At 50.7% G+C, this 26,078-nt stretch overlaps 1 protein-coding gene across 1 annotated transcript in view; it reads left to right on the top strand.

The window, feature by feature from the left end:
• Positions 1-24,279, top strand: part of LOC146176773 (organic cation transporter protein-like) — a 40,666-nt gene extending 16,387 nt beyond the window's left edge. The window contains exons 6-9 of the mRNA XM_084581382.1: positions 419-504; positions 6,794-7,008; positions 18,745-18,926; positions 24,136-24,279. Coding sequence (XP_084437508.1) covers positions 419-504; positions 6,794-7,008; positions 18,745-18,926; positions 24,136-24,279 — 627 coding nt within the window. The remainder of the gene's footprint in view (positions 1-418; positions 505-6,793; positions 7,009-18,744; positions 18,927-24,135) is intronic.
• Positions 24,280-26,078: the final 1,799 nt, after the last annotated feature.

The raw sequence follows: 26,078 nt of genomic DNA, 5'->3' as shown, positions 1-26,078 counted from the left end.
ATCTATCTGTAGCGAGCGAAGTGGCGAACACCTGAAGAATTGCGCAGCTGGTTGCCATGGTTACGGGGCATGCGCAGTTATCGCTTGCGCCCTGCACGGCGACCTTGGATTTGTATGGCGTAATGAAGCTGGGAGGAAAACGGAGCGCTTTAGCCCCCTCCCCTTCCCGCCTCACGCCCCCGTTACACATGTACATTGATATTCCCCAAAGAGAGGAAGATAAAATTTATTTTTAAACATGCGCATTAATTAAAAAGAAGCCATAACTGTTTCTCATCAGCTCCCGCTTTCGAATTGAGTAGTTCACAGAAATGCACGCTCAGATACCAAACTATTAGGAAGCCAGCATCAGCTGGCTTGAAAAAACACGTTGTATAGAGGCACACCTGAATAATCCGGTGTCGTCCTTCTCTTTCAGGCTCGCGACGTCGGCACAGCAAGCGTCGCTGATCTGTTCTCAACAAAAACCTGGGCCGCAACGACCGCTGTGTTCAGCTTCCAGCAGTGAGTATTCGTACAGCTTCATGTGATAATCATATCACAACTTGATTTGTAATGTTGGACAGCGACAGAGAATGTGGAGTGTTACCTTTCATGTTTTCAGGGTTATCTTTCGCGTTTCGCTTTTTCGTTTTGTTGTCTGGTGGTCATTACCACGTTTTTCACAGATCTTTACCAATTTTTCTTTCTGTTATTATTAATGTGGCGCTCTGTAAATGTACTCTTACTGCGTCCTAATGCATTATTAGCAGATATAATTGTTTATATTGTGATGAACAGAATAAGCGGGGCCGCTTCAGGCGTGTTGTGTTTTATTGGGTTTAATGGCGCATAAACAACCCAGATTATCATGCGCCAGGCCCAAGATTCATTGTGTTTTCTTGGTGCAGGTTAAAATGTTAGGATATCGTGGCTTGTTTATGGACATTGCTTCTTCTAGGAAACTAAAAACACAGTACATATCAACAAGCAAATTCTCTACTTGGAGCAACATGGAATAGAACGGTGTATGTTCAGTATGAAACCGTGTGAAGTGTTCTCTAAATGTTTTCGAGGTTTCTACATCAGAATAAAATGTAGCTTATTGTGTGCTCATGTCCACAACCTTCACATATTCGTTCATCTTCTTTCTTGTGAATGAAGTGTTTCAGACACATGTGCCCAATATGAAAACGACAAATCATTCTCTCGATGAAGCTGTTCTGTTGACTGCATGTTTTCTATTCTTTAACGACTGGTTTCCCGATGTTTAGTTTTATATATCGATAATTCGGTATATAAAACGTGTCGAGAGATGAGCTCAATACGGTGCACCCGTCTTCTTGCAACCATATGCACCATGCGAGCGTACTGGCGGTTACCACTCGCATCGGGGGTGGCGACCAGTGCGGCGTACGTACACCGAGCAAGCATCACCTCGCTCCAGGTGCCGCTCCATGGACGCCAGCACTTGCTCTAAATATTTAGTGGAAAACCTTGCTTCTATATCGCTGCGTGGCGCACGTGCCGTTGCGCTTCATATCAAAGGTGCTGCGGAAGGTGCTTTAGCAAACTATATTGATACGGGGCAGAAGGCTAGCACAGGAAACCACAGCAGGTGATGAGCAAGTGTTCACAGCACAGCAGCGCAGAACACAGCAGGTGTTCAGGCAAGCCCAGCGGTTTCTTCTGCTTCGTCGTCTCTCACTCTATTTTCTATGGTTGTCCTCTTCGGTGGCATATACGTAACATTACCCCGCCACGAAAAGCACAGTCCCGGTGCGCACTAGGACAAACTACTGCAGGGGTAGTACGGCTGCATTCTGGCGACATGAACAACCTCGGTGCGTGGCATAGAGGACTGTCGCGGTGGATGTACAGGGGCGACCTCGTATGTCACAGGAGTGACTGGCCGTTAAAACACGGTAGGGTCCTGAGGAGCGTGGCAAGAGCTTCTCACACAGCCCAACTTTACGAGCGAGAGTCCAGAGAGAGACGAGAGAGCCCGGAGAGTAGTGGACATCCCGGTGGCGAGAATCATGGCGTCTTTTTTGAGAATTTTGGGAGGAGGCCAGTCGGCGGCGAGCAATGACACGGGCGGCGTCAGCTCGGGAGATGGCGTCACGAACGTAGCAACTGGCGTTAGCGGTGGGAGGCAGTACGCTGTCAAACGGAAGGGGAGGGTCGCGGCCGTATAGAAGATAGAACGGTGAGTAGCCCATTGTGTCGTGACGAGACGCGAACGTTACAAACGGCAATGTGATATCCCAGTCACGGTGATCATCCGAGACATACATTGACAGCATGTCCGTGAGCGTGCGGTTGAGGCGTTCGGTGAGGCCGTTCGTTTGTGGATGGCAAGCGGTGGTAAAATAGTGCTTAATGGAGCAGTACCGAAGAATTTCGTCGACTACTCGAGCAAGAAAGCAACGGCCACGGTCAGTGAGCAGCTGGCGTGGAGCACCATGGGCAGGATGACGTCATGGAGAAGAAACGCAGCCACGTCAGTTACACAGCTGGTGGGTATCGCTCGGGTGACAGCGTAGCGCGTAGTATAATCTGTGGCCACCGCAATCCATTTATTTCCCGACGCAGAAAGTGGGAAAGGCCCGAGGAGGTAAAGGCCAACTCGGGAAAACGGGTCTACTGGGATGTCGATCGGCTGCAGGGATCCAGCAGGCATAGCCGAGGGCTTCTTCCGTCGCTGACACCGGTCACAAGAAGCAACGTAACGACGAACAAACAAAGCGATAGAGGCCTGGCCAAAAGAAGCGGCGGCGGACGCTATCGTACGTACGAGATACGCCAAGATGACCCGCTGTGGGTGCGTCGTGCAGCTGTTGAAGAACGGTGGTACGCAGGTGTTCGGTGACTACGAGCAGAAGCTCGGCGCCATCTGGTCGCATATTCCGTCGGTATAAGGTGCCGTTGTGGAGCACAAACATAGCAAGGGTAGCATCAAGGTGATCAGTGCTGAGGCGATTAATAATGCTGCAAAGCTTGGGATCTAAGCGCTGCTCATGGCGAATGCTTGAAAGGTCAGAGACGGCCAACACATATGTGTCATCGTCGCACTCGCTCGCAGGTGGCGGATCTACCGGGTTGCGGGACAGGCAATCGGCGTCAGCGTGCAGACGGCCAGAGTTGTGGACGACAGAAAAAGTGTATTCCTGAAGTCGGAGGGCCCAACGGCCCAGGCGACCAGTAGGGTCCTTCAGCGTAGAAAGCCAACATAAGGCGTGGTGCTCGGTGATGACGGAGAACGGACGGCCAAACAAGTAAGGGCGAAATTTTGTAATGGCCCACACGAGGGCTAAACACTCACGTTCTGTGATCGAATAATTCCGATCAGCCGCTGAAAGGAGACGACTGGCATAAGCGATGACGCGAGTGCGACCCATCTGCTGTTGGGCGAGTATGGCACCAATACCGTGACCACTGGCGTCAGTGCATACCTCTGTTGGTGCCGAAGGATTGAAGTGCGCCAGGACGGGCGGGTTGATGAGGGCTGCAATGAGCGCAGAAAAGGCTTGGGATTGTTCTTGGTGCCAACAAAATGGAGCGTCATTCTTCAAAAGATTGGTGAGTGGACGAGCCGTCTCCGCAAAGTTGGGTACAAACCGCCGAAAACAGGAGCAAAGCCCAAGAAAACTACGCACGTCACTGGTACAACGGGGTGTAGGAAATGCACTTACAGCACGTATTTTGTCTGGATCGTGTTGAACGCCACGGGTGTCGACCACGTGACCGAGCACCTTGAGTTCACGTCGGCCGAAGCTACATTTCTTGGAGTTCAGCTGAAGGCCAGCTCTTCGGAAGACGCTAAGAATGGTATCAAGGCGATGGAGATGGCTCTCGAATGTAGAAGAAAAAACAATGACGTCATCCAGATAGCACAAGCACGTCGTCCATTTCAAGCCGCGCAGGAGAGAATCCATTATGCGCTCGAATGTTGCGGGCGCATTACACAAGCCGAAAGGCATCACCTTGAATTGATACTGGCCATCGGGAGTGAAGAATGCGGTCTTCTCTCGGTCTCGTTCGTCGACTGCGATCTGCCAATAACCGGAACGAAGATCAATGGAAGAGAAATAGCTGGCACCGTGCAAGCAGTCGAGGGCATCATCTATCCTGGGGAGCGGGTAAACGTCTTTCTTTGTAATTTTGTTGAGGTGTCGGTAGTCAACGCAGAATCTCCAGGTATTGTCCTTCTTTTTAACAAGCACGACAGGTGACGCCCAGGAATTGCTCGCAGGCTCTATAATGTTTTTTTCTAACATCTTGTCCACTTCACCTTGTATGACGCGTCGTTCAGAAATGGCGACTCGATAAGGTCTTCTGTGAATTGGCCGGGCGTCTCCGGTATCAATACGATGTGTAACGAGGGACGTTTGTCATAAGGGGCGGTCACCAAAATCGAAAATATCGCTGTACGAAGTCAGAAGACTCGTAAGTGCTGTAGCTCGGTCAGGGCGCAAGTTAGGTGCAATCATTCCTGATATGCGGGCCTCCGGAGGTGGGGACGATGCAGGTCGTGTCGACACTTTAGCAGTAGGGTCAGGTAAAAGAGCGGCAACTGTGACGTCAGACAGTGGGGTCAGTTCGGCGAGAGTAATGCCCTCAGGAAGAACGTGCACAAAAAGGCCGAAGTTCAAGACTGGAATATAAGCGTTGTTATTTTCTACGTGCACGATGTTATGAGGGAGAACGATCCTACGCTCCAGTGTCACGTCGGTTATGGGACAAACAACGTAGTCGCCATCAGGAACGGAGGGGAAAGGCGACATGAGCACATACACTGCAGCTTCTGGTGGCAGACGAGTAAACGTAGAGGAGCGGAGACGGAGCGTTGAAGTATCAGAGGCCTGTTTGTCAGGACAGAGTGGCAGGTCCAGATGAAGCAGTCCAGACGAACAGTCAATGAGCGCGGAATGTGCAGTTAAAAAGTCGAGTCCTAATATAACGTCGTGAGGGCAACTGCTGAGGACTGTAAATAGCACAGGGATATTGTGGTCGGCAATGGTAACTCTCGCAGTACACATACCAACCACAGCAGCTGTGTTGCCATCAGCAACACGAACGGTAGATGAGGGAGCGGGTGTGAGGACTGTTGAGGCGTTGTCGGAGCGAGGCATTGAGGACGGAAATGTGGGCGCCAGTGTCAATAAGAGCGGAAACTGAGACTCCGTCCACAAAAATGTCAATGAGGTTACGTCTGGTTGCGAGGGTCAGTTCCGAGTTGACAGTCCGGGTCGGTAATGCAGCGTCACTCCCGGGCGCTGCACTCGCTAGTTTCCCGAGTAGGTGCCGGTGTATGATGGGGAGGAGTTGCGAGGAGGCACCTGTGAACGGGATCGACGAGACCGCGGAGATGGAGATCGACTGGAGTGACGGACCCTTGAGACGGCTTCGGTGTGAGGTTCATCTGGTTGAGAAGGGAAGTTTCCAGGTCCATCATATGCGGGGCGGAGTTGTTCAGGTTGGGCAGGGAAGCGTCGAGGTCCGTAGTAGTACCGACGGTCAGCGTTGTAATAAGGATGAGGGGTGGGGAAGGTACGAGTGCGGCAATATCTTGAAGTGTGGCCGGCTCGACAGCAAATAAAACAAATTGGCCTGTCGTCTGAGGTGCGCCACTCTGCAGGATTGCGACTAACGTAGCGACGTGGGGGAGCTTGGCTAGTGGTTGAAGCCGCCACTACAGGAACAGGATGCGATGGTGACGAGGGCGGTACGGGGTTGGAGGAAAGACCGACGTTGGCAAGTTCCTGGCAGACAACAGCCTGTATCATGGCTAAGGTGTCGGGCAGTGGAGATGGGAGTGGTGCAGGAGCTAGGCTTCGAGTTCTCGCCTGACGATCCGAGTCATGGTAGTGTACTGGGAAGGCTGTTGCAGAGGAGCCAGATCATCGCAGGATGATGTAGCTGCCGTGTTTGGAAAGCGCTCAAAGCGATGTACCAGGCGCTCCCATCTCCCAGGCGATGCACCCCGCACCTCCACCAAGATCATACGGTGCAGAAGCCTAGCACACGAAACCACAGCAGGTGATGAGCAAGTGTTCACAGCACAGCAGAGCAGAACACAGCAGGTGTTCAGGCAAGCCCAGCGGTTTCTTCTGCTCCGTCGTCTCTCACTCTATTTTCTATCGTCGTCCTCTTCGGTGGCATACACGTAACAATATTAAACCAGTTACAGTTGGGTACAGTTGATTTCTCCGTCTATTTCAGCAGCGAAGCAGGCCACGGGAAAACCTCGAGGCTTCGGTTAGCCAGGCTGGCTTCACCACAGAACGGGTGAATTGAACTCTGGCTTTCCCGCATGGTAGCAGTGTCGCATTTTTGAAGCGGGATCAACCTGCCCCTCATCAAGCAATTTAACAACGTTAGCGCTGTCAAGAGGTACCCGAGGTTGCACAGCTGACCCGGCTCCGCGCAAAAAATGATCGTAGGGGCGCCATTAAGGGAAGAGCACCATGGAGGGGCGCAGTGCTCTGTTCGATGTATCGAATGTTCCGTTGAGCTGGAGTTCGATGAACGCGAACACGAATCCTATACTTTTGCATTTGATTTTCGAGGGGATAAACAATCACTGACATATCCGGATTCTATATATCGGGGATCGACTGTATTAATGACTGATTAGCTGCTTTTTCTGTACTCTGTTCGACCAGTCAGTGCACTAAAAGCACCAACGGATAAGGCAGAATGTCGAAGGAGAATAAAGTTGCGACTTTCAGGCTCACGCAGAAATTGAACCCCGAAGTGTGGCTGTCTTGTAATGACTGGTGTGTACTAATCACTGCATTTCCATCGGCAGAATGATGACGACCTTGGTGTGGTACCACGCGACGGTGTCCACGGCAGGCGTTGGTGGCAACCCGTACGTGAACTTCACTATCGGCGCCTCGTCCGAGTACCCGGTGAGGCTCACCAACGCGATACTCATCAAGTATTGCCGCCGGCGTCGCACCATCTGTGCCGGCATGTTCATCTCGACGGTCGTCATGGTCGCCCTCTGGTTGGTGCCGGCCGGTGAAGTGCACTTCATTTTGTTACAGTTCAGCCGTCGGTACTAGAGCCGCCAACGCTGTGTAAACAGATATTCATTGAAAAAGCCACCGTCTTTAACTAACGCGAAACTATTAGTTAAAGGGAACTGCATATCTTTTCTTGAAACATACTGAGGCTCTTATGTCTAGGATTGTCGCTATTATATCGCTACTATTAGGATGGTATCTTCCCTCATCACGTGTGAGAAATTTTCCTAGAGCATAAGGACTGTGTCGGAAGTAGAGTATAAACATGGTGCATGGTAAATGAAAGCAGTATTTTCAGATACAAAATGCCTTTCTTTTCAGCGTTCAGGTGGACCTACTTATCGTATTTGGTAATTGACTTAACAATTGTGCTTGTACGGGAGTATCCCAAACATTTATTTCCTGAATAACCACAATTCAGGTCGTCAAACAGTGCAAACTATATTTGGTTATCAAGAAGGAAAAGGTGCAGTATTTATCACACTTGTATCTGTGGACACCTAAGACGCGCAGTAAATGGAGACAGGAAGGTGGGAGTGAAAGCGGGAAGAGAAAAAGGGTTGCCGTAGTGAAGGGCTCCGGAGTAATTTCGACCACCTGCAGAAATCGTATTCATATTGCTGCTAAAGTAGAGGTAAAATACTCGATGCACGTGTGTGAAATATTCTCAAATATGGGATTCCGCGAGGGGGCGCCGAGGAGTGAAGACGCTGCCACGTCGAGCTCTGCTGTTAATGGCCTTTTTCGGCGGCTTTTGGGTGCACCCAGCAACATCTCACTTCGGACCGATTTTCGGAAGTCCCGAGGATCAAGTGGAACCAACTCTCTAAAAGGTGGGACCACCAATTTGGTCTTTACGATACTTTGAAGTTCGGAGCAACAACGCCGCCAAGTTAAGCCTAGCGTCCGAGCCTAGCGTCGGGCCTAGCCGCCCTCGAGGGAAGACCCTCGGAGCGTGGACGGCATGGACTGGCAGGGCGAGGAAAATCAGAGCTACCAGCCGAACTCTGACACTAGTAAGGACGGAAATATGGAGGCGGTTGAGGCCTTAGAAGAAAATTCATGGTTCCGCCGACAAGGAGGCAGATATGTGAAGGAATGCGACGCAGCGTCCCAAGCGAAGAAGGAGGCACCCATGAAGGGGAGCGAAGGGACCGAGGCCGCCAAATCGCGGCAAAAAGCGATAGGAAGGTCACTCGCCGAGAGATCCGTAGGCACGGTCAGATCCAAAATACCGAAGGAGATGTTCCGCGTAGTGCTGCGACCGCACGGCGGCGCCGATCAGCTGACAAGGAAAGCGGGACCGAAGCTGCGCCAGGTCCTGGTTACGGCTGCAGGCCTCAACCTGAACGGGGAAGACAGATTCATCGCCAACCCGAAGAATCAGTCCCTACTAATTATGACCCCGGAGCTCGGCAGGGCGAAGCGGTACGAGCAAATTACGACCATAAAAATCGGGCCAGTTGAGATAGACGCAACTGCTCACGCGGCCATGCCGGAGGGCGGCAAGGGCGTCATATACGACGTTCCGCTGGACGTCACGGAGGAGGAAATTCGGCAGGGACTCAGAGATAACCCTGGCTACATTGGAGCGAGGAGGCTCGGGAAAAAGTCTAAAACTGTGCTCATCATTTTCGAAGACCAAGAAGTCCCGCGAGAGGTGTGGTTCAACGGATTGCTATACCGGTGCAAACTCTACAAAAAGAAATTCGATGTGTGCTACGCATGCGGCAACCTAGGACATCGGTCGGACGTCTGCCCGGACCCCACCAGCCCTCGATGCCGAGGGTGCAGAATGCTTAATCCACCGGAGGGGCACGAACAAAATTGCGAGCCGCAATGCCTACTGTGCGGCGGCTGCCACCCCCTGGGGCACAACCGCTGCAGAAGCATGTACCGGACCCCGCACATTCTCAAAGTCCGACAAGCAGAGAAAGAAGCCACCCAGGCTCTAAACAAGCAGCAAGAGCCAACGAAAACCTGGGGCAGATCGAGAGGAAGAGGCGACGCCGCGGGCACAACGGGCCGTGCGAGAGACTCCAGCGCATCCGTCACCAGAGATGAGCCCAGATCCAAGACCAAGAACAGGGGCCGCCACAACCACCGCCACCCAAGGACGACAAGAACCACTGGCCGAAGCCCGGGGAGACGCCGGCCGGACAAGCAAAGACGAATGAAGAAGTTAACGCAGGCGGTAAGTCGGTCAGCTTCGCTAGCGGGGTCTCCAAAGAAAAAAAACTTGGAACTTTCGGAATTACAACAGACTCAAGCCGAGCATAGCAAAGAAATCAGAATCATTAAAGAAGACATCAAAGAGAATAAAGAAACCCTCAAATCCCTAGTCGAGGTAATTAAAGAGTTAAAAGAGACAAAAGCTACACCTGCACCGGCACCTCCGATGCTCAGGCCGCCCGTTATACGGGGCCCCGGTGGGGCAAGCGAGAGCAATTGTGGCAGGGACAGTGACGACTCAGATGAAATGAATATCGATCAGGCTAGACCCGCGAAACGTAAATCAGACGACACTAGTGTAATTGGACAAGCCAGAAAGCACGTGGCTTTTAGAAAATTAGTCAAGGATGAAATCATAGACTTCGAATTGAACCTGAATAAGAAACTTGAGGCGAGATTTGGAGTGCTAGAAAAAATGCTTCAAGCCCTTTGCAACGCATCAGGTATACAATATCAAAATCATAATGGATCCCAAAACGTCTAAAATTTGGCAATGGAATTTCCGGTCGTTGTCAATGAAGCGATGGCTCTTGCAACAGTACGTAGCTAGCCAGAACACACAGCCTTTGGCAATGGCTCTGCAGGAAACGCGAGGTGTATGGAAGCTTTCGGGGTACAAAAGCTACGATAGCGGGAAGGGAAGTAAAACACAGGTCGTGACGTACGTCAAAAACAACGTCGCCGTCGTCCAGCACGAAGTAGGTAACAGGGAGACCGAAACGGTCTTTGTGGAAATCCTGACCGGTAAAAAGAACAGAGGCAGCATATTTCTACTCAATGTGTACAGCTCCCCAAAGTGCACGAAGGCGAGGTTTGGCCCGATATTTAAGAGAGCGATTAGCCTGGCAGGTAAGAACCCACTAATAATAGCCGGCGATTTTAATGCCAGACATCGAGAATGGGGTTACACGACCAGCAGCCCGAAGGGTCAAACGCTGTTGGAAGATATCACTGAGTCAAACCTCTACATCGCTAACGACATTAGATGCCCGACGAGGGTGGGCAACAGTGTGTCAGCGGACACAAACCCGGACTTGACTCTCTGCCATAGAACTGGCATAGTCAAGTGGACGAACAAGCATCAGGATCTAGGTAGCGACCACTACGTGCTAGAGGTAGAACTAAGTAGGAAAGTGAGCGTTAAGCGCGCTGTGTGTCGGACGGAAACCCAAGTGGATTGGGATAAATTCATACAGATCAGAGAACGGGAAAAAATTGGAGATATAGAGTGCATTCAAAATTGGGCCGCCCAATTAATTACCCATGTCAACGAGGCCACCGAAGAAATTAAAGGCGAAGCTCTGCCTGAGGCGATGGATAGCAGGCTATTCGGCATGTTCAAAAAGAAACAAGAGCTAACGAAGAAGCTCAAAAAGCAAAAGTGGAACCGCAATCTCAGGAGAGAGATAGCCAGACATAACGTCGAAATAGAAAAATACGCCCGGAAACTCGAGTCGCAACGTTGGGATAACAAATGCGATGAGATGGAGGGCACCATGAATGGGGCCAAGACGTGGCAACTGCTCAGGTTCCTGAAAGACCCGACTAAGTCCAAAACGGTCGCCAATATAGAACAGGTCAAGGCGAGGTATAACTTTAAGGGTATGGACAAACAGCTCATTGACAAGCTCAAGTCCATGTACGTAGCTCCCCCCGCCACAGCGCATTACAGAGATTACAACGGACCGGCGAACAGCGAGCTTGACGCGTCTATAACAGTGGCAGAAGTCAGAGCGGAGCTGCACGGCCTAAAAAGACGCTCGGCCCCCGGGCCGGACCTCGTTAATAACAAGATGCTCGCAAATCTGGACGACGAATCGATCAATGCCCTAACCAAATATTTAATTCAGGTGTGGGAGAGTGGTCAAGTACCCCAAGAGTGGAAGAGGGCTAAGATCACCCTAATCCACAAGCAGGGAAAACCACCGGGCTTGGAGAATCTCCGCCCAATATCACTAACATCCTGCGTAGGCAAACTACTTGAGAAAGTTATTCAGAGGAGGCTAACCAAATACACCGAAGAGAATGATGCGTGGCCGGCTGAATTGGTCGGATTCAGGCCCGGCCTTTGTACGCAAGATACCATGCTCAGACTACATAACGATGTTGTCAGAGACTACAGGAAAAAAATACGAAAGCTATTCTAGGCTTAGACCTTAAGAAAGCTTTTGACAACGTCAGTCATGACGCCATTCTCGACGGGCTCGCTGAGCTTAGAGTAGGCGAAAGAACCTACAACTACATTAGATCATTCCTGCGAGACAGGACGGCGATCATCAGCTTTCAGGGCTTATGTTCGGAGGAGTTCCCGCTGGGTAACAGAGGCACTCCGCAGGGGGCTGTGCTCTCACCTTTCCTTTTTAACATCGTAATGAGGAAGCTCCCCAGTAAGCTTGGCCATCTCGATGACTTAAAACTAAGCATCTACGCGGACGATGTGACCGCCTGGATGTGCGAAGGGAACGACTCGTACATCACATCCAGGCTCCAAGAGGCAGCAAATATAATCAGCTATCACGCAGAGGACGTAGGTCTATGCTGTTCGCCAGAAAAATCGGAGCTCCTGGTAATGACCAGCAGTAGTGGGAAGATAACTCCAGATATCAAAATTAAAGTCAACGGAAACGAAGTCCGGAAAGTAGATGAAATTAGAATATTAGGTATGATTATCAACCGCAGGGGTAGTAACAAAAGCCTGATTAAGAAATTAAAAGATCAGGCGGAGCTCGTAGTCAGAGTATTTAAGAAGACGTCCAACAGAAGGAGTGGTCCAACGTAGGCTAGTAGACTCAGACTCGTACAAGCTTTTGTCACGAGCAGAATGTGCTACGCGACTCCATTCCTAAATATCAACAAGACCGAAGAACACAAATTAAACACCATAATTAGGAGATGCACGAAGTGCGCTCTAGGACTCCCCATAACTACTTCTAACGACATTCTAGAGAAAATGGGGTTGCATAATGAGTGGAAAGAGCTGGCTGCGGCGGTCAGGCTGTCCCAGAGAGAGCGACTCGCAGGAACGGTGGCGGGTAGGCAAATCCTCGATTGGGTAAACCTACTAGCGCCCGGGGAAGGCGAAAGTGTCAGAGAAAGCATAGATCGAGAAATCAGAAAGCATGTATACGTCTCGCCCATACTGAAGAACATGGACCCCGTACACGACGAGGGGAGGAGGAAAAGCAGAGCTAAGCACCTCGCTAACAAATTGGACAAACTCCCGCCGGGATCGGTCGCCTACACCGATGCAGCGATCGGGAAAGAAGGCGACGTAACCTCGGTCGCCCTTTTGGACACTGGGATCGCCATAGGAATAGAAAGAAATCGAGATCTACCGCCGGTAGAGGCGGAGGAGATTGCAATAGCCATTGCCATTGCACGACCAGGCGTGAAACACGTCATCAGCGATAGCAAAGCGGCGGTTAGAAATTTTAGCAAGGGTAGAGTCAGCAATCGTGCTGCAAAACTTCTGAACGAGTCGTCTCTCGCCGAAAGCGTGACCATAATCTGGACCCCAGCACACGCCGGTCTCGCCGGCAACGAGGCTGCCCACATGCTCGCCCGCTCCTCGCTACCTCGGGGTGCTGCGGACGCCTCCACAACATCTAAAACCAAAGAATGTATAGGTACCTTTAGGGATGTAACCGACAACTTGAAGAAAGACCGGAGGATATATCCGCCACCGGTTAGATCCCTGAGTAAAAAGGAATCGTACGACTGGAGAAGACTCCAAGCTCGAAATTTCTTTTCGCCCCTGTGGAGGAGTTGGACGGGTGCCAGAGGGCGGAAGAGGGACGGTGCAGAAACCGAAATTTGTAAATTTTGCGGCCACGTGGCAACATTAGATCATATAATATGGAGATGCGTTCGTGCCCCAGGGCGCAACGCGATTAAAACTAGCGATGAATGGAAGACCACGCTAAGAAGCTCCGACGAAAAAACACAGCGATTCGCCGTCCGCCTGGCGGCCGAGGCTGAAGACCTCTTCTCCTAGACGAGGCCGGGTGTCCTCTGGCCGCGGTGTGACAGACTGCCTCCCCGGACGCCTGCGTGCGGACACGTAGGTGGCTGCTGCACCATATTCGGCGGAAATAAATGTTCTTCCTCCTCCTCAAATATGTTGCAGCGTAGCTCTGAATAATTAATAAAGACTGTGAAGTAAAAATTGTCCGCTTCGGGGAGGCCGAAGCGGACAATTTTTACTTCACAGTGTCCCCGGACCAAAACCTGATCATCGTGGGCATGTCGAGCATCCACGCGGCAGACAGACTGGCCGGCGACTTTGTAATCCGAACGCAATGGCAAGACCTTTATCTGCGTGGACAAGTAAAGAAAAGTGAAGACAACGTGGTATACGGAGTAATCACAGTGGCCAATCTGGAGTCCACCGAATCCCTGTGAGGGAAGGTGAGAAGTTTTCACGGAGAGAGGAAACTCTAGGACATCCGAACATTCGGCACTTCGAACAAAACAAGGGTCACCTTCGAAGGGAAGTAAAGCCCAGAGCTGTGCTGTACAACGCGCAAGGCATACCGGTAGCCACTTACCGTCGCACATACCAGCGTGTAACCTGCGTGGCACGGTGTGACTTAGGGAAGACACCTGCCCAACACCAAAACAAGAAAACGGCGGACTCTGCAGAACGCAAGCTCCGTTCATGGGGGGGGGGTGTACCCCTCACGAGTGAAAACCGAAATGTGCGGTATGTGGCAGCGAACATGCCATGAACTCTAAAGACTTCACTGCGAAATTCTGAAGGATCGAGCAGCAACAGTACAGCAACAAGAACAAGAAAAACAAGAAAAAGAAAAGAGGGGTCGGGATTCTGCCGCCCCCTTCGATTAACATGGAGCCAAATTCCAACCAAAACAATCAGGAGAGGATCTGGGCCAGCATGGTCAAGAACGGGAAGCAGGTGAGCGGGGTCGTCCCTCCTCCCAATACTACCTCTCCACCCACAACCAACTCGGTAGAGATTGAATTAAACAGAGGGGGAAGGGTGGCTGGTCCTCGCCCTGATGGGGCTGGGATAGGTAGGTCACAGCCGCTTGCGGCGGGATCTAGCCTGCCACCGAATTTTTATCTGCTGTTGGCCGTCATTGCACCCGCCACCGCTTCGGTGGTGGATGACGGCTGTTGCGCGGCGCGCGTCTTTCTCTGCCTATTCTTTTTCTTTCATCTCTATTTTTTTTTCTTTTGTCCGCACGAGGCAGCGGAGGTGGCTCATCTACAGAGCCAGTAGCAGGCCCGTGCATTTTCTTTTTCTTCTTTCTACAGCCACAAGGAAACAGATAGCAGCCCTAAAAGCGAAAATAGAGCTACTAAACAGCAAACTAGAAATTACACTAACTAAATCCCAGCCGCCTCAGCAAGAGGAGGTGTTGGAAAGCGACGCAGAGCCTACCATAGAAAGGAAACTAGAAGTTATGATGAGAACGATACAAGAATCCATTCCCTCTATAGTATCACGACAGATAGCGAAAGCGATGACGGTTCGCAAGTGTTCTGACACAAGCAGACCCGTGGATCCCCTAACCCACAAGATGCGTTGGGTGCTCAGTGAGGGTGAGAAGCTGCAGCAGCTCCCCATCTAGAATAACAATCTCCAGGTACAACATGGCGGGACGAAATAAAGAGAGCCCTATGATTTTAACATAGTGGAATAGTCGAGGCTTGAAATCAATGACTAAGTGAGCGGACCTTAAGATGTACCTTTCCACGTACGAGCATACACCGGCAGAGGTGGTCGTACAAGAGCTAGGCGGGAACGCAAGCTTCACAATCTACAAAGCGTTCCAACTCAACCCCTAACATGCATCTTCGTGCACAAAACTTTCACAGCAATATTAATAGATGTGGCATTACAAGCCAGCTTTTCATACGTGATGGTGACTCTCCTGTCCATAAAAAAGGATGATCCGCCGCTCCACACCCTGAACGTGTACTGCCCACCTAAAACAAAAAAACGTAACTTTTTCCACACTCCTGTGCCCCGCCGGGGTGGTGCAATGTTAAGACGCCCGACTACTGTGCCGGACTACCCGGGCTCGAACCCGACCTCGGCGGCTGCGTTTCGGAGCAGGGCTATCAGGGAATCGGGACGAGATCCGTTACTAGTGTTAGGAGATTTCAACGCGCAGAGCCTTTCATGGGGCTACAACCGAGAGGTCATACGAGGACTGAAGCTAGCAGAGGCAGCGTCCTCATTAGGTCTAACCCTACACACTGACCCAGCGTACCCCACGCGGGTTGGGAACTCGGCGCAGAGGGACACTTGTCCGGACTTAAACTTTTCGAAAAACGCGAGGCGAGTGGAGTGGACGAATACGGAAGAAACACTCGGCTGCGACCACTGTCTGATCAACATAGCGATCCGCATTAAACCCCTTACCAGACCGACGGGGCAGAATAGAATTCCGGAAGAGGCAAAATTCAGAAAAAATTATAGTGTTAGTTATATCCAGGAGCAGGGATATCAAGCCTGGACCAAACAGCTGCTGACCAGCCTGCATTTGACGGAAACGCGGGTAAAGCTCTCGGAGGCGGTTACGGATGTGAACACCCACCTCCTCCACCTCCGGGAAGCCAGACGCAGCATGGTCAGAAGATGGCGCGGGCAGAAACATAACCGCAAGATAAGAACCCGGATCGTGGCGATACTTAAAGAGGCGGCAGAGTACGCGGCGCAACTCGCGGACACTAACTGGGTAGAGAGGTGCAACGCGGCAGCTAGGCAGATGTCTGGTAAAACCACATGGCGTCTCTTCCGAGCGCTCATAGATCCAAACCAGATGTGCACCGAGACGCAGGAACACCTGCAGAGAGCAATACACTAATTAAAAAAAAATACGGCCCAGCTAGCGCTGAAGCTCCAAAACCAGTACTTGAGCACGACCCAAAACCCAAAGGAGAAGCTTACAGGTACACTGGAGACGAAAATGTTGACCTAAATGAACCTTTCAAACTATATGATCTCAAGGCGGCTCTAGCGAGAATGAAACGCCGGACCGCACCAGGAAGGGGCGGGATCACAGTAAAACTCCTAGCAAACCTACCAGAGCACACTTACTAATTACTTCTGGAACACTAATTCGATCTGGACGGGCGAAGTTTCTCTTCCCACCGAATGGAAGATGGCACTTATAACTTTCATCCCAAAGGCGGGCAAGGCCATAGATACGGACAACATCAGGCCCATTTCTCTCACGTCGTGCATGGGCAAGTTGATGGAAACAATGGTCAGAGACAGACTCTGCGAGTATCTAGAAAACAAGCGAGTCTTCGCCGACTCAATGTATGGCTTCAGGCCAAATACATCGGTTCAGGACGTCCTGCTACAGCTTAACAGAGAGATACTAAATCCCATTGAACATACGAACGGGGATAAGATACTGCTGGCTCTAGATCTGAAGGGAGGCTTCGATAATGTGACGCACGAGGCGATCCTGACACACCTTTCGGAGACGGGGTGCGGAAAGAACGCGTTTGATTATGTAAAACGCTTTCCCTCAGACAGACAGGCCTAGGCGAGAATCTAGAATTGGTACGAGAGCAACACCACAGGGAGTGGTGCTATCCCCGCTGCTTTTCAACATGGCAATGAACAATCTCCCGGTCCACCTGGAGAAAATCTCGGGTGTGCTGTACGCGCTGTACGCGGACTTCTCCATATGGGCCACGCAGAGCTCTTTGGGAGAAATGGAGGCCAGCTTGCAGGAGGCAGCCACCGCTGTGAATGAGTACGCGAAAAAAAATGCGGCCTTCATTGCTCGCCGAAAAAATCCGAATTCCTCCATCGTCTCTCCACAAAAATGCACAGACAAGATAGAATTGCGACTTGGATCAGAACCGATACATGAGAGACAGGAAATTAGAGTCCTCGGTCGTTTCATTCACCAGCGTAAGCTAACGACGACCATGCTCGACAAGCTAAAAAAGGTGGGAGATCAGGTGGGCCGAATGGTCCGCACAGTCTCAAACAAGAAAGGGGGACTGAGAAGTAAAGATGCTCTACGACTGGCCAATTCCTTTGTAACAAGCAGAATCCTGTACTCGATCCCCTATCTCCACCTCAAGAAACGCAACATCCTCGAGGTGATCACGCGCAAAGTAGCGAAGAATGTCCTCGACCTCCCTATAATCACGTCGACTCTGAGCCTCCAAGGTCTGGGTATGACGAACTCGTTCGAGGAGCTGAGAGAAGCCCACCTCAGAAGCCAATACACGCGATTATCGCAGACAGCGTCGGGTACTCGCCTATTAACCAGTATACGCATACAATACACGACTGTAACTGAGGAAAGAGTAAGACGTCCCCAGGAGTGGCGATACGCCCTGCACGTAAAACCACTCCCCACTAACATGCCCAAGGACGACCACGAGGGTAGGCGCATGGCCAGGGCAGAGGCCTTAGCTCTCCACTACGGAGGGAAACCCGGAGTGTACTATGTGGACGCGTCCGGCCCGCACCAAGGCGGGTGGTACACAGCGGCAATGATGCACGAGTCCAAAACGGTGCACGGGCTCACATTTCAAGCCCGAAACGTAACACAGCAGAAGAGGTCGCCGCCGCGTTAGCAGCAACACCACTCTAATTCCAAAACAATCATAACGGACTCGCGAGGGGCGTGTAGGCACGTTCAACAGAACTGGGCCCCGTACCTGGCCTACCGGCTACTAAAAAACAGCTCGGACCTAGCCTACCGACTACTGAAAAACAGCTCATACGTGAGAAGTCCATCTCGCCGCTTCATAGTCTGGGTTCCTGCCCACTCGAGGCTAGGAGGAAACGAGGGAGCAGATGTCGCCGCCACCGCACTTTCTAACCGGGCAACCTCGTCCCCCTCCTCCTCAGAAGAAGAATTCACACCAGCTTACACTTTCAGAGAAATCACATAGCTGTACCAAACAAACAGACACAGTCTTTACCCCCGCCCGTGTAAAGGATTAACGAGAGCGGAGGAACGCGTGTTTCTTCGCCTCCTTACGAACACCATGATGTGCGGCATTACCTAAACACTTTGACAGTGCCTTCTCCGGAGAGTGCCCAAACTGTGGGAAAACGTCCTCGGACCTCTTCCACATTGTGTGGGCGTGACGCTCCAACCCTGCCTCTGCACCTAACCCAAACTCCACCCGGGAGGACTGGGAGGCGACCCTACTCGCCTGCTTCGACCTGAAAGCCCAAAAGGCGTTGGTCAAACGAGCAATGGCGACAGCGGAAGCCACTGGGGTCCCGTACTAGGGACTCCACCTAGTGTTTGTGAGCGGAAGGGCACTAAGCCTGATCTCAGAGCAATCTCCATGTAACTATTTTAATAAACGTTTTTACCACCACCACCTCCCGCAGGATGAACCATCGCAATCTGCATATGAGACAGATAATAAAGATCGGGGATAAGTTAAAAACGCGCATACCAGTTTCATTCACCTGCGTGCAACGTCTGCGGCGCCTTTAATTAAACCTAGATACCGGAATGCTGCAATTTGTGTTCTGCAGAGTACTCTTGGGTGCGGCTCGCCTTGCTGATGGCGGGAAAAATGGGTGCATCGGCGACTGGTGCCGTTCTTCGCGTCCACCTGAGCGAGACGTATCCGACCGTGGTGCGCTCGGTAGCTGTGGGCTTCTGCAACACCCTGGGATGGCTCGGCTCGGCGGTTGCTCCCTTCTTCGACGACCTGGTAAGACATACTTGCGCGACGGGGGTATTTACGTCCCATTTTATGCAGGATATCGTACAATGCTGTTATGAATATGTTGGTGGAGATGCTCCAACCTTAATTGTTAACCGTACAATCCTTTTTTTAAATATTTTAGAGCTTGTCTAGGTTCTTGCCCAGTATCAACATGTCATATAGAGTCAGTTAAATGATTTTCGACCACCCCGAGCAGCACAGTGCTTCTATTAAGTGGGGGCTCATGCTGAGCCCATGGGGGCAGCCCATACGGGCCATATGCAGGATTTTAAACTCGTGCCCAGAGGTGTCCCGTGTGGAATCGGTACGAATTAGTACCCGTCTGGGCAGCCCGAATAGGTTTGCCCGCATTAGGTCCAGATAGCCGAATGTGAACAGCATAGAAGTGTCTTCTGGTGGGCTGGTTGGTATGAATCATTCACTTTTAAAACTGTGCTAATAAGACAAGGAGCGAGTGAGAACACAGCAACACACACAAGCGCAGAACGCGGGACTTGCACGTGAAGGCTGCAATGAGGGATGCACAAAAGGTTGCCAGAAGGCACTTCTAAACTATATTTCTCCTACCATGGGCTCTGTTCTATGCAACATGCAAATGACTGTTCTATGCAAATGACAAAGCTGCAACCTTCTGTGCATCCCTCATTGCAGCCTCCACGTGCAAGTCGCGCGTTCTGCGCATGTATGTGTCCCTGCGTTCTCGCTCGGTCCTTGTTTTATTCGCGCAGTTTTAAAAATGAATGAGTGAACAGCATACAAAAATCCCAAATGGGGCCTACTTTTGTACAAGCGTGTTCCGCCCTATTTATCAAAGTTTCAATGCTCATACCGGTTAATCTTTCCAGTACCCAAATATTACCGACTTGGGCTTTAGGAGACCATCCCGGTTTTGGGCTGGCTCACGTGTTTCTATCATGGGTTGAAGTTGGCTTTTTCGGGGCTGCCCAAGTCCCATTAACTATTAAGTGTGAAACACTGAGTACTAGGTCTTTACCTAGCATTTTATACTCAGCAACGTAAGAGAAATTTATTCGCATACAACACTATGATAATTTGTTTGCACCACACTGTCCCTAAACATTTGTGCTGAATAACAATGTTTTTGGTGTGGTTGTTGTTGCGACTGTAGGAAGGAGGGGGAAAATGCATGGTCCTGCTACTGGCTCTGTAGCCGAGCCACCTCCGCTGCCTCTAGCGGCGAGAGGAGAAAATAGAAACGAAAGCAAGAGAAAGAGGAAGAGAGATAGCCATCGTCCGCCACAGAAGTGGTCGCGGCTGCAATGACAGCCTACAACAAGTACAACCACCGGTGGCAGGCGAGACCTCGCCGCAAACGGCGGGGTATGCCATTCCCAGCCCCGTAGGTCCAGGAGCAGCCACCCTCCCATCCCTAACGCGTCTTTCTCTCTCTCTCTCCCTCTTTTCTTTCTTGTATATTTTCTCATCAACCTGACCTCGGCGGCTGCGTTTCGATGGAGGCAAAACGAAGTGGCATCCGTGTGCTGTGCGATGTCAGCGCACGTTAGATCCCCAGGTGGTCGAAATTACTCCGTAGCCCTCCCTACGGCTCCTATTTCTCTCTTTCCACTTTCACTCCCATCTTCCTCCCTTCCCTTACGGCGCGGTTGCGGTGTCCGCAGATAAACAAGTGAGACAGTTACCGTGCCTTTCCCTTTCTATAAATAAATCAGTTTTTTTTTTCTGCCAGCACGAGGCAGCGGAGGTGGATCAGCTGCAGAGCCAGCAGCAGGCCCGTGCATTTTCTTTTTCTTCCAATAATGACGCAGGGACGATTGAGAGGTAGTTCGGTACGCACTCGTAAAGCGGAATCATTACTGCTGCATAGATGATGCCAATACTACCTAATTAACATTGTTGTCAGAGAAAAAAAATTACCGACGATTACGTTACTTCCTAATGCGAAATTTGAGCGCAGCAAATAAGCAGTTTCACCTTTTCGATAGATTGAGGCAGAGAAATCGAGCAACACATGTATGCGCTATCACAGAATTTTTTTATTTTTCACACGTATTCCTTTAACAAAGACTCCACTAACAGTTCTTGACAGTCATGAAGGAAGCTTTGTGGTCGAAGAAATAGACTGATATATGTTCTACTTGGTCCCTCTGCTCTGGCAGCTCGTTTAGCAGCAGCAGCAGCAGCAGCAGTGGCAGCAGCAGCAGCGGCAGCGGCGGCGGCGGCGGCGGCGGCGGCGGCAGCAGCAGCGGCAGCAGCAGCGGCAGCAGCAGCGGCAGCGCGGCGGCGGCGGCGGCGGCGGCGGCGGCAGCAGCAGCAGCAGCAGCAGCAGCCGAAGGACTTCCACCGGTCGTCTCGCTCATGGCTCAGAAAGAACTGGCAGATAATTTCGCAGTGGCGAACGGCAGCGGCAATTTCGGCTCGGGCGGTGCACATATACAGATCCGCCGCCACCGATCTGGCTCTCTGATTGCCACCGCACAGGGGTTGGATTGGAGGAGGAGCGAAGAAAGAAATTAAGTTCGAGTCGGCGCTTTGACAGCCGGAGACTCGCAGGAAGAGGGGGGAGGGGGGCGGCGTGTACACCCAGCGGCAAACGATGGGGGCAGAAGCGCGCGCAGCAAGCGGACAACGCGATAAAGGGAGGAGGGAAGAGATAGCAGCGACTGACTGATGCTGCTGACGCCGATAGTGAGTCAACCCCAGCTGCGGAGTTGGTTTCAGGGACAACGCCGCCGATGCCGACGCAAACAATATGATACCCTCGCTTCCGCAGCGCCAAGAACCAGGTCTAGCCGTGGAAAGGTGGTCACGTATTCGTCGACGTGCCGGGGCCTACGTGAAATAACCGGCGCGTCGGCAACTCAAGAGCACCCTATCCGCCATACAAGAACAGGGGGGGGGGGGGGGGGACCCTCCCCTCCTCTTTCTGCATGGCGGCGACGGTGTTCTATGCAGTCACGTTATCTTGACTCTCTAGCGGCGTCAGCGGCATCCAGCGGTATCAGTCGGTCGCTGCTAGCGCTGTGGGGGATGAAAGGGGGGCGGAGCTGGTTACGAGGCCGACGCCGACGCGAAACCCAGGAACGGACGCCAAAGAGCTGCGCTCTAAAACATAGAGTCTGTAGTAACGGCATAAATATGCATAGAACATAAAACCTCCAGAAGAGGCAATTACCGGCTCGTATGACATGAATTACATAAATAAAATGGCACCCATTAAATATAGGATGGAGACGTTTAGGAGTGTTAAGTCCGGCTATGGCCAATTTAGTGCTCACTTCCGCCTTCCATGGGACGCCCCGTTTTGGCTCATCCTATTTGTACCGCATAGAATCCAAATATATCTTGCATTTCCAATATATGCACGCTTTTAGCCCAGCCGCGATCCATGTGGAACCAATTCGACTTTTGAATGGGCAGCCCCATTTTAGCTAGCCCATTTTCTATCTGCTTTAAGCCCACATTTGCTTCGCATCTGCCCTAAAGTACCTGGCAAGAGACCAATGTCGGCAGAAGCAGGTATTACCACATTCTGTGCCCGCTATAGCCCTTGCGTAAACTATCAGGGCTTTTTGGTGAGTACCCCCATTAGGGGTAGCCCGGGAGTTAACTGGATAAAGCCCGCAGTTCCGTTGGACCTTCCCTCGAGTGCCCCTCAAGGGACCCAAGTATAGGCAATGTACGGGCAAGCCCTTTTTCGCCCAGCCACGGTTCATGCAGGCTTTTTTGAATGGGCAGCCGCTTTTAGGTTAGCCCAGGCTTTTTCTACATAAAGCCCAAATTTTTCTTGCATCTGCCCTAAAATCCCTAATAAGGGGAGAGCACAGATTCTCATATCTGGCTGGGTCAGATGTGGGAACATGTGCTCAGTTAGCCATTGTCATGCCTATAAGATGTCCAAATGGAAAAACGCATGGCCAATCCCAATTTGGGCTTATTGTCGTTACCGTAGCGCACCTTGCCTATTTGGACTCTATGGAGCCCATATCGTGTGGTACTTGGGACCATAATTATGGTAAAACTCCAGGATATTGTTACGGACATCCCGCTTTTAAAGTTCGTGTTGGGGTAGCGCTGACTGATTAAAAAAAGCAGAGACCTAAAATGTTTAACTGTGTACTTGTACTAAACATTTGGTCTGGTTTTGAGGGCTTAACGTCTCAAAGCGACTCAGGCTATGAGAGACGCCGTAGTGGTGGGCTTCGGATATTTCCACCACCTGTGGTTAAGGTGAATTGACATTGTACACCTTACGTGGGCACCTTGCTTCACCTCCATAGAAAAGCGGCTGCTGGTACCGGAATTCGATCCCGCATCCTTGGACACAGTGTCGAGGGTTATAATCACTGCAACACCGTATTTTATATTGGCATCCTTATTAATGATTGATGGATGACGGCTAATAGCGGCGAAATGGCAAAAGACAAAACCGAAAAAGGAACCATTTTAGTGTGCTGAAAATAATGCTCGTAACGCGTGTATAAGCCAATTAGAATACGAGTACAACTTTTTACATATGGCTATTAGGTCGTTGTGTTAATATTCGAGCAAAACAATTGCCTGTGTGAAACAGCGAAGGCCTAGCGGCGGCGCTAAAATCGGGGAGTGAAAGCTGCAGCCTCCGACAAACGCCATAGATAGCTCCACTAAACAACTCTGTGACATCAGTAAATATAGTCTGTAGCCATCATGCCATGCGTATCTCGAACTTGCGTTTTGCTAGTGCGACGACTGCCAACAAACTAGAGCAACATATCAATCGACGACAGAAATGGCAATAACAGCTTGTAAACCGCGCTCTCCATTATCAGGCTTGAGGGTAGGACTTGTTGAAATCTGCCGTGTCGCCCATCCTTGGAGGTCATCTGTTTGTGGCACTAATCAGACTGCTGCGCGGCGCTGCCTGTGCCGACCAATCACGCAGCTTACCACGTTAGCAAGGGGGAGAAAGGCCCTTCAGAAAGACTTTCTAAAACGTTGCGGAAGAAAAATGCTGTTCGCCCGACGTCAGCTTCGTGACCTTTATTGGTAAAATGTGTCATATGTAGAAATCCTTTTAGGACATAGAATTAATGATTCTTTCAGCGCTTCGAATAGGAGGATATCAATTGATATTCAAAAACTTCGAATATTTGTACAGCGGCCCCGATCCGGCTTTCTTCTCCCAGGTCGCTAGCATGTACAAGTAGCGTTCCCATGCAACTGTCTTATTCAGGGCCACGCGACTCAGCCGTGGGTGCCGAACGCTGTGGTAGCCACACTGTGTGCCGTCGCCGCGGGATCCCCCTGGTTCCTAGCGGAGACCTTTGAGAAGACACTCCAGGACGGCTTCGCTACGCAGCACGGCACAACGAAGTGAGAGAGACTTATGCCACAGGCTGAGGGCCCTTTAATACACGACGCTTTTATCCTCGCACGCCTTGCACACTCACGTTCGGTTAGAAAACCGTTAAGCTATGAAAGACCTGCCCCATCAGTGATGTTATCAGTATTCAGAGCACGCTGTTCATACGTTCTGATCGACTACTGTATAATGGCCAAATTATTTCGTTTAATAGGCATAGCCATAAAACGAAAATAGCATCATTACAGCAGTATATTGATAACATCAACCCCCAACACAAAATTATAGCCCTTGAGGACGTTATCACCAAGGCAAAGCTCGCATATTATGGTATTAACCGAACCAACCCCTAACTCTTCTATATGTGTTTCGTTTCACAAGGACGGTAATTTTTACAGTAAATCTGTACTCCACAAATGAGGCAGTCTATAAATTTTTTTTAAACTATATAAACAAGTAAGCGCGCCGGTAAAAGTAGCTGTACGTAATAAAGGTATTTGGTTGATCGCAGCACCTAAGGCTATATGTGACAAGATCTTTCAAAAGGCCACACAGATTGCAAAAACAACTAATCTCGCCGTAGTCAGGGAGTCAACGCATAGCTGCATGTGGGGCTACACTAACCAGACGGTAAATCATTAATTAGGTCGTAAATTATCGACAACTTCTGACATCGCGCTGACGATACTGACGCACCCGAGAATTTCACGAGGGTAGAGGCCCTGTCCTGATCGTTCGCCTGTTAGTAAAAAAATTCAAAACACTACCAATCGCACAAGAACAGGAATATCTGGGCTGCGATCATTGTGTACTCGGCGTCAGCCTCGCCCTAACAAAAAAACACACTGGTAGGGGGCAAGCTCGCTACACGGATTGGGTGGAATCCTGTGCTACGCGTACCCACAGCTTCAGCACAAAAATGCGGTGAGTTAATTTCGAAACAATGTGCAGCAGCAGGACGTTTATGAGAGGGTAAGTATTTGCTATATCTGAAATATTAAGCGTTATTTTGCTGTGTTAATCAAGCGGCCATGCTCCTAGGCCACACAATATCAGGTGCTTTATAGAGACGGTATTAATGTAATGATTTTATCGGCGATTGCATTGAACACGCCTCAAGCTTTGTAACGTAGTTTGGAAAAACGCAAATTTGTGATCCGTGAACAAGTTTGAGGCGATTCTAACGTCCTTCCCAAGAACATCATTTTGAAATACAGGATGTCTACAACTATATCATTACCCTTCTTACCTTTTCTCGTACATACTGCCACTGGGCATCCACATGTTTCTGCCCCTTAGCAAAGACATCAACCTCCGTTGATTCCTACTGCCGTTGCCTTCTTGCACGCTGTTATTGCCGTCATCGCACATGACGATACTCTTTGTCAGACAATCAGGACTGCCATAGACTACCTTCCATACTAACCAAAAAGCAGAGCCATGGGAGAAATTATTCAAGTGCTCCTAGGAATGAATGCAGAGGAGCCAACTCCCCTCTGGCCTCGGCGCCTCAAATTTGGAGCAGCAGCCTTTTAGCTTCGCTTCTGAACCGGTTTCGCACATGTCTAGCGTTACCCAACCGCCTTTCTTCTCCTTTCGTACGCGTCGCAGCCTTTCCTCTCCTCCCTGCACCATGCAGTATGTTTTTTCTTACCAGACCGCAAACAAGTGCAGACTCTCCGTGACGGAGCTGTGTTTCTCCTCCTCTTCACCGTCAGCACTCGGAACGGTCAAAGGTCAAATTCGCTTCAGACAACGGTTTTTTTTGGGAGAATTTAGGTAGTAGTGCTGCAGCACTTAGAATTGAAATCTGC

Source organism: Amblyomma maculatum, chromosome 10 (genome assembly GCF_055883805.1).
Source record: "Amblyomma maculatum isolate TAMU_Amacu chromosome 10, ASM5588380v1, whole genome shotgun sequence".
Taxonomy (NCBI): Eukaryota; Metazoa; Arthropoda; class Arachnida; order Ixodida; family Ixodidae; genus Amblyomma; species Amblyomma maculatum.
The sequence above is the reverse complement of the archived record's forward strand: the minus strand, read 5'-3'. Positions and strand labels throughout refer to the sequence as shown.